Below are 9,061 nucleotides of genomic sequence, written 5' to 3'. Positions count from 1 at the left end.
TGTAAGAGGATTGTACTTTGGCATTAGATACACGGAATACCTGTTGATATTGAGCAAATCGTTTATGGGATCCGCTTTCTGTGTTAAAACAGCTACTGAGTATTCTACACAAAAAAAAACTGAGGTCTGGACATGGAACCGAAGCTTGCCGGAACTTTTAATGGCACCGTGATTATCCAGAAAGCTCTGCATTACAATTGTCGCCTTCGCTGAAGCACCGATCAAATGCGCAGACGTCAGGGTTGATGTTTATTCCCGAATATCGCGCATGCGCGCAGTACACTAAAGGCCTCGGAAAATCGGCTCCAGGTAAAAGACAGTTTGCTGGTGGGGTTTTCAACACCGAATTCGGGATAATTACTGTGAGCTCCGGACACCGTGACCCGGAATCCCGGGACAGTCCTGTTCTCTTCCCTCTCTCTCAGCCCCACGATCCGTACACGGGCCCCGGGGAGCTTCCGGCTGGTGAGGGAATGGGAACCGATGGATCTCTCAGACTGAGCTGAGCTCCAGCTGTCTAAATGCAAGGATTGGGAACTCGGAGAAAGGGAACAAATCTTTTAAATCACCTTTGTTCTACCTCCTATCACAAACGAGAGAAAATCTGCAGATGTTGAAAATCCAAGCAACACACACGAATTGCTGGAGGAATTCAGCATTCGTACTCTTCCTTAGATGCTGCCTGGCCTGCTGAGTTCCTCCAGCATTTTGTGTGCGTTGCTTCTTCTACCTGCTCTTGTTCTGGACTTTTCTACTCGTGAGAACACGTTTTGACCCACTCTCTCTGGGTACATAATTATATCAAACACCTTTGTCCTGGGCAACAAGTAGCTTTCACATCACAAATGTGCCGGACAGACTTCTGCCTTTCCCTTCATATTCATTGGCATTGCCATCAATAAGCTCAGCACCGTCAGTCACCTGGGGGGAGGGTTCAGGGGAAATATATATGTACGATACAGAAACTGTGTGTATTGTGCTGATGCAAAAGTTGCTGGAGAATCTACAAGTGGGAGGAAGTGGAGTGATATTTGGAAATCTGACTTTTTAAAGCATTATTTAGCAAGCAAATCAGATATGGATGGTGTGCAAAAATTGGAGTGAGAAAATTCTTCCTAACCCTCTACAGGCCTGCTATGTAGGTTGTGTGAGAATGCAGATGAACTTGATCAAACCCAGAGGATATCAAAGTTCTTATTGACAGTGATTTACTAGCTGTTAAAATGAATACCTCTATTTAAAGTTCGGTGTGCACATATTGTTGTCACTGGGTAAAAATTGCACAGCCCAAGATTTTTTGGCACACGGCTCATTACAAATTAGATGGGACATTGGTGGGAAGGTGGGGAGACTTCAAGTGTCCTTGACAATCTCACCTGCTAGGTGTGCATCCAGCTGCAGCTTATAACCCTGCACGTTAGGGAGTTGGAGCTGGAAATGGATGAATTCCAGATCATTTGGGAGTTGGAGGGGGTGATGGATATGACATGAAGAGAGCTGAGATGCACCCAAGGTGCAGGACACAGGAAACTGGGTGAGAGTCAGGAAGGGGAATGAGGTTAAATAGCCATCGCAGAGTACTCTTGTTGCTATCCCACACAACAACAGGTAGACCACTTTAGAAACTGTTAGGGGTGATTACTTAGCAGAGGAATGTCAAAGGGCTGATAGGGGATTTGTTAGTTAGGGAATTAAAACTATCAGAGGTCTAATATCCTAGTGGTAAGGCTTGCTAGCTAGTGCTAGTGTGTGGCAGGGGTTGGTGGTTAAATTAAAGTTGCAGTCGGGATTGGAGCCAGAATGTCAGAACAGATGGTGGAGAGGGTGAATTGAAATGACTTATATCCTTAATATACATGAGGAGTAGAGATCTTTACATTAATTCTCCATCTAAATGTGCAATGTGTAATTTCTAGTAATTTATAATAAATAGTACAGTCATTATAACATAGAAATACAATTGCATCAGTATGAATTAATCAGTCTGATGGCCTGGTGGAAGTAGCTGTCCAGGAGCCTGTTGGGCCTGGCTTTTATGCTGTGATACCGTTTCCTGGATGGTAACAGCTGGAACAGTTTGTGGTTGGGGTGACTCGGATCCCCAATGATCCTTCAGGCCTTTATACGCACCTGTCTTTGTAAATGTCCTGAATAGTGGAAATTTTGCATCTACAGATGCGCTGGGCTATCCGTACCACTCTCTTCAGGTTCCTGCGATTGAGGGAAGTACAGTTCCCATACCAGGCAGTGATGCAGCCGGTCAGAATGTTCTCAATTGTGTGCCTGTAGAAAATTCTCAGGATTTGGGACCCCATCCCAAACTTCAAGCTTCTGAGGTGGAAGAGGTAGACAGCCACATACCACACAGCTGGTGTGCACAGACCAGATGAGATCCTCGGTGATGTTCATGCCGAGGAACTTAAAGCTGTTTACTCTCTCAACTCCAGATCCATTGATGTCTCCATTCCTTCTGTAGTCCACAACCAGTTCCTTTGTTTTTGTGACATTGAGGGAGAGGTTGCTTTCTTTACACCCAGACAGATGTTGTTCAGACAAAGTCAGCAATCAAAAGGTTGAGCATGGTGTGATGAATGTGCAAAGATGTGTTTTTCACAATGCAAGAAGCATCGTAGGAAATCCAGATGAGCTCAGGACATGGATCATGATATTGTAGACATTACTGGGACTTGGTTGCATCCAACAGTCTGAGGGATTTAGAGGAACAAATTTGTAGAGAGATTGCAGACTATGCCAAGAAACATGTGTTGATGTAGTAAGTGATTTTAACTTTCCAAATATTGACCGGGTCTCCCATACTGGAAAAGGACTATCTGGGGTAGAGTTTGTCAAATGTGTCCTTAATCAACATGTAGAGTTCCTAGTGTAGAAGTGTGCAATAAGCTATTAGGAAATGATCCAGGGCTAGTGACAAAAATTAGTGTATGCGAACACTTTGTATCTGGTAATCATAATGCCATGAGATTCAAATTAAATATGGTAAAAGAGAGGTCTGGACCACGGGTTGAGATTCTAAATTGGGGAAAGGTCAATTTTGATGGCATCAGAAAGGATCTGACAAGTGTATATTGGGAAAGGCTGTTTTCTATCAAAGGTGTACTTGGTAAGTGGGAGGCCTTCAGAAGTGGAATAGTGAATGTGTAGAGTTTACATGAGCATGCCAAATTAAAGATAGAATATCTTTATTGTCATTGTTGTGGAGCAATGAAACACAGTTTAGCAGCTCAACGTTTTGCAGCATGACAAAGAATAAATACATAAAATAAACTCTAAAACCTCAGGAGTGCAGTCCAAAATTAATAATATATGACTATTGCACACCTGCCATTCCTGGAAGTGTGATGCATTTAGCTGCCGCCGTCTTAGGAGGGGGGCAGGAGAAGGGAAGTGGGTGTTATACATTTCACTGCTTGTGGGTAGAAGCTGTTAAGGAGTCTCTTTGTTTTCGTCCTTAATGCTCTGTACCTCTTCCCAGAAGGTAGAGCGAAAAACAGGTGATGTCCTGGATGAAATATACAGGGCTCAGCATATTCACTGCGCCATGCTCAACGTTTTTCATTCCTGACTTTGTCTGAGGACTGAACAACATCTGTCTCCACAACCCCTCCACTATCTGTTCTGTTATTCAGGCTCCCATTCCCCCTGTAACTTTAGTTTAAACATCCCCCCCTACCCCCACCTCTCGACATGCAGCTCTATCACCCCTTTGGCTTTCATCTCTCAGATCAATAAAAAGGAGGTGCATACCAGGTACAGGAAAATAGGAACAAATGGGATACTTATGAATTTCGAGCCTCAGCTGTGGCAGCGTGTTTGTGTCCTTGAGCAAGGCACTTAACCACACACTGCTCTAGTGTCTGTGCGAGGAGTGGCGCCCCACACAGACTTCCAACCTGCAACTCGTAAGGCATGAAAATGCCCGACGCAGACCTCTCATGGTCTGAGTCGACGTTCCTTCTTCCTTCCTATGAAGTACAGGAAATTCAAGTGAACACTTATGAAAGAAATAAAAGAAGGCATGAGGTTGCCCCAGCAGACAAGGTGAAGGAGACTCCTCAGGAATTCTGCAGACATGTTAAGAGCAAAAATGTTGCAAGGGAAAATATTAATCCTCTGGAAGAATCAGAATGATAATCCATATGAGGAGACAACATAGATGGGGGAGATTTTTTTTGCATCCGTATTTACACAGGAGGTGGACACAGTCTATAGAAGTGAGGCAAAGCAGCATCAACTTCATGGACCCTGTACAGATTACAGAGGTGGAGGTGTTTCCTGTCTTAAGGCAAATTACCATGGATAAATCCCCAGGGCCTGACACGTTGTTCCCTGGGACCGTGTGGAAGACAGGTGCAGAAATTGTCGGGGCCCAAGCACAGGCATATAAATCATCCTTAGTTGCAGGAGAGGGGCTGGAGGATTGGAGAACAGCCAATGTTGTTCCGCTGTTCAGGGCAGGCTCTGAAAGTAAACCAAGAAATTGTATGTTAGTGAGCTTGACATCAGTAGTGGGAAAGTTATTGGAATGTATGTGCAGGAACCAGATATATAAGTATTTGGATAGATGTGGACTGATTAAGGATAGACAGCATTGCTTTGTACATGATAGGTCATGTCTAACCAATCTTATAGAGTCTCTCGAGGAAGTTATCAGGAAAGTGGATGAAGGCAAGGCAGTGGATGTTGTCTACATGGACCTTAGCAAGGCACTTGACAGAGTCTCATATGGGAGGTTGGTCAAGAAGGTTCAGTCATTCAGCATTCAAGATGAGATAGTAAATTGAATGAGACATTGTCTTTGGGAGAGGACAGAGTGTAGTAGCAGATGGTTGCCTCTCTGACCGGAGGCCTGTGACTAGTGGTGTGCAATAGGGATCAGTGTTGGATCTGTTGTTGTTTGTCATCTATATCAGTAATCTGGATGATAGTGTGGTTAACTGGATCAGCAAATTTGTGGCTGACACCAATACTGGTGGTGTAGTGGACAGTGAGGAAGAGTATCATGGCTTGCAGTGAGATCTGGACCAGCTGGGAAAATGGTTTGAGAAATGGAAAATGGAATTTAATGCAGACAAGGGTGAGCTGTTGCACTTCGGTATGACCTACCAAGAGAGATCTTTCAGAGTGACTGGTCAGGCACGGAGGAGTGTTGTAGAAGAAAGGGATATGGGAGTACAAGTCCTCAATTCACTGAAAGAGGTATCACAGTAAGATAGAGATGGAAAGAAAGATTTCAGCCCATTGGCCTTCATGAACCAAAGTACTGACAACAGTAGATGGATGTTATATTGACATGTAGAAGACATTGGTGAGGCCTAATTTGGAATATTGTGTGCAGTTTTGGTTACCTACCTACAGGAAAGATGTAAAAGAGGTTCAGCGAGTTCAGAGAAAATTCACAAGGATGTTGTCAGGTCTGGAGGACTTGGGTTATAAGGAAAGTTTGAACAGGTTAAGACTTCATTCCTTGGAATGTAGGAGATTGAGGGGAGATTTGATTGTGATAGAGGTAAATGCAAGCTGGCTTTCTCCACTAAGATTGGGTGGGTCTACAACCAGAGACCATGGGTTAAGGGTGAAAGGTGAAACGTTAAGGGGAACATGAGGGGAAACTTCTTCACACAGATGGCAACCTGGGTGTGGAATGAGCAGCCAGCACAAGTGGTGCATGTGAGCTCAATTTCAACATTTAAGAGGCTTCTATAGGTACCTGGATGGTAGGGGTATGGGAGTGGGCAGTTTAAATAATTCAGCACAAGCTAGGTGGCCCAAAGGATCCTGTTTCTGTGTTGTACTTTTCTACAAGAACCTGAAATAATAGAAAAAATACGCTCTATATCCTTTTAACAGCTGTGTGGACCAACCATTCATCTGAGCAGGAATTTTTTATATGGCATTAAAACTGTGGCACTTTAAGTTAATAACACATAAAAGAAAATCCCAGCTGCACGTCAAGAAACACTGTTTGCATGAGACTGTTTTAGTTACTCTGGGGCCAGGTACCCATGCAGCTTAGCAGGAACAGGGAATAATACCAATGGAGAGAGTCAAACTGACCCAAGGCACAAATTGGAGACAGCAAAATGCCCCATTCTTACAGAGACAGGAAGAGCATCAGGGAATTGATGGTCATTCCAGATGCCAGCACTGTGCCCAGTTAGAAGATAATTTCTCTCTTCAACTTGGGTTGAACTTCACTAACAGTAATACCAGATCAAACCTTGGCAACTCAAGTAATCTCATCTGAAATGTTGTCCTACACCCATTGATGGATTTTGTAAATTTTTTTACAGGTTAAACACAAGAAGGAATTTGTCTACAGGAATCTCAAACACGACGCGCCAGTTTTGCTGTCTCTGTCTAGATATTTAAGAAGTGGAGCAAGGGATTCAATCGACCATCCTTCCTGCTCAGACTGTGGGGAGGGATTGACTCGGTCATTTGACCAACTGGCATGCCAGTCGTTTTACACGGGGAGAGGCCATTCACCTGCTCAGACAGTGGAAATGGATTCACTTGGCCATCTCAGTTGAGGGTCATCAGCAAGATCACACTGTGCAAGGCCATTCATCTGTTTTGTGTGTGAGAAAAGATTCAGTCGGTCATCCCACTTGTGGACACACCAATCGGAGGCTGGTCATCTGCTCAATTTCTGGTAAAGGATTCACTCGATCATCTGACCTAATGTTACACCAGCGAGTTCACGCAGGAGAGAAACCATTTTCCTGCTCAGTCTGTGGGAAGGGATTCACACTGTAATCCACCCTACAGAGTCACCAGCATATTCACACTGGGGAGAAGCTGTTCACCTGCTCAGTCTGTGGGAAGGGATTCACTTTTTCATCTAGCCTAATGGCTCACCAGCGAGTTCACACCAGGGAGCGGCCATTCACCTGCTCGGACTTTGGGAAGAGATTCAGATTGTCATCCACCCTACAGAAACACCATCGAGTTCACACTGGGGAGAAGCCGTTCACCTGCTCAGTCTGTGGGAAGAGATTCACTGATTCATCCAACCTACAGATACACCATCGAGTTCACACTGGCGAGAAGCCGTTCACCTGCTCAGTCTGTGAGAAGAAATTCACTCACTCTTCCACCCTGCAGAGACACCATCGAGTTCACACTGGGGAGAAGCCGTTCACCTGCTCAGTCTGTGGGATGTGTTTCACTGATTCATCTGCCCTACAGAGTCACCAGCGAGTTCACACTGGGGAGAAGCCATTCACCTGCTCATTCTGTGGGAAGGGATTCACTCAGTCATCCAACCTACAGAGTCACCAGCGAGTTCACACTGGGGAGAAGCCATTCACCTGCTCAGTCTGTGGGAAGGGATTCACTCACTCATCCAACCTGCAGAGTCACCAGCGAGTTCACACTGGGGAGAAGCCGTTCACCTGCTCAGTCTGTGGGAAGAGATTCACTCAGTCATCTGACCTAATGGCTCACCAGCGAATTCACACTGGGGAGCAGCCGTTCACCTGCTCGGACTGTGGAAAGGGATTCACTTTGTCATCCACCCTACTGAGACACCAGCGAGTCCACACTGGGGAGAAGCCGTTCACCTGCTCATTCTGTGGGAAGGGATTCACTCAGTCATCCAACCTGCAGAGTCACCAGCGAGTCCACACTGGGGAGAAGCCGTTCACCTGCTCATTCTGTGGGAAGGGATTCACTCAGTCATCCAACCTGCAGAGTCACCAGCGAGTCCACACTGGGGAGAAGCCGTTCACCTGCTCAGTCTGTGGGAAGAGATTCACTCAGTCATCCAACCTGCAGAATCATCAGCGAGTTCACACAGGGGAGAAGCCGTTCACCTGCTCAGTCTGTGGGAAGAGATTCACTGATTCATCCACCCGACAGAGTCACCAGCGAGTTCACACTGGGGAGAAGCCGTTCACCTGCTCAGAATGTGGGAAGGGATTCACTCATGCATCCCACCTAAAGAGACACCAGGGAGTTCACACTGGGGAGAAGCCGTTCACCTGCTCAGAATGCGGTAAAGGATTCACTCAATCTTCCAAACCACTGGCACACCAGTCAGTTCACACTGGGGAGTGGCCGTTGTTATGAATCCCTTGGTTTTGTTTGCTATGGACATTCATTTTAAAAGAGAGAGAGAGATTAAGAAGGTGAATCAGTCTGACTTACGGCTTGTTTACATTGCTTGCAGCTTGTTTAGATTTAACCGAGGACACGGACACTCAGAGTCAGACAGAGACGAAGGAGGTAAACTGGAAGGATCGAAACAAAGGAACTAGTGGCCAAGGGTCACTGTTTAGAACTTTCCTATGCCCACAAGGGTGGGTTAATTATCGATTCAGCATACATCGAATGTGTGGTTATCACCTCTTTTGAACTATAGGAGTGGATTGGATTTGGGGTATCCTGTGAAGACCAGTTGTGTGTTAACCCTTGACTGCGTGTGATGTGGGAATTCACTTGAAGACGATACCCCTTGTGACAAGTCACTTTCGGTGATAATTCATATGTGGATTTGGAACGATGACGGATAAAATCTACAGCGACTGTTCTCTTGTTTTACCACCGTGGAACCTGTGGAATTCGACATGATTCCCTCCTCTGGACATTTACCCTGGATTACAAATATCTCTGTCTCATCACCTATTCCATGGATGAATTGAACTTTCATACTTTATCATCTCAAGACCCTAAGCCTTGTTTCCCCTGCGTTCAATAGTTTGGGAGTAATACTTATACACATATATACACGTAACACTGTTAACTTTTGTTTATCTTGCTTAAGTTATTATTTATAAGTAGACACTAATAAAGATAGTGGTTTTCACATCAAAACCAGACTCCAGTCTATTGCTGCTGGTTCGTTTCTAAAGCATTACGGTTCGTAACAAAATTAGGGCCTGCGTCTGGGATATGAACAAATTTGGGGGCATATTGATTGATTAATTATCAATTTCATTGGGGAAATCCCTTTTGATTTATTTGTGTGTGGAAAATCACCAGCAATGAATGTTGATAGATTTCTGGAAGCACCAACCTCTGAGGCATTAGAAGACGCCAG

General features: G+C 45.0%; 1 protein-coding gene across 1 annotated transcript; it reads left to right on the top strand.

Annotated features, from left to right (window-relative positions):
- The first annotated feature begins 262 nt into the window (after window positions 1-262).
- LOC140193718 (uncharacterized) lies at window positions 263-8,798 on the top strand. The gene is made up of 2 exons (XM_072250882.1): window positions 263-309; window positions 6,312-8,798. Exon 2 carries the CDS (start codon window positions 6,871-6,873, stop codon window positions 8,089-8,091), a length of 1,221 nt encoding a protein of 406 aa, XP_072106983.1. The 5' UTR covers window positions 263-309; window positions 6,312-6,870; the 3' UTR covers window positions 8,092-8,798.
- The last annotated feature ends 263 nt before the right edge of the window (window positions 8,799-9,061 follow it).

This window comes from Mobula birostris, unplaced genomic scaffold, assembly GCF_030028105.1.
Source record: "Mobula birostris isolate sMobBir1 unplaced genomic scaffold, sMobBir1.hap1 scaffold_739, whole genome shotgun sequence".
In the NCBI taxonomy this organism is placed as follows: Eukaryota; Metazoa; Chordata; class Chondrichthyes; order Myliobatiformes; family Myliobatidae; genus Mobula; species Mobula birostris.
Note: the sequence above shows the minus strand (reverse complement) of the source record. Positions and strands in the feature narration are given on the sequence as shown.

What these genes read in the sequence shown, in the direction of transcription:
- LOC140193718 (XM_072250882.1), top strand. Translation starts at nt 6,871, where the DNA reads ATGGCTCACCAGCGAGTTCACACCAGGGAGCGGCCATTCACCTGCTCG.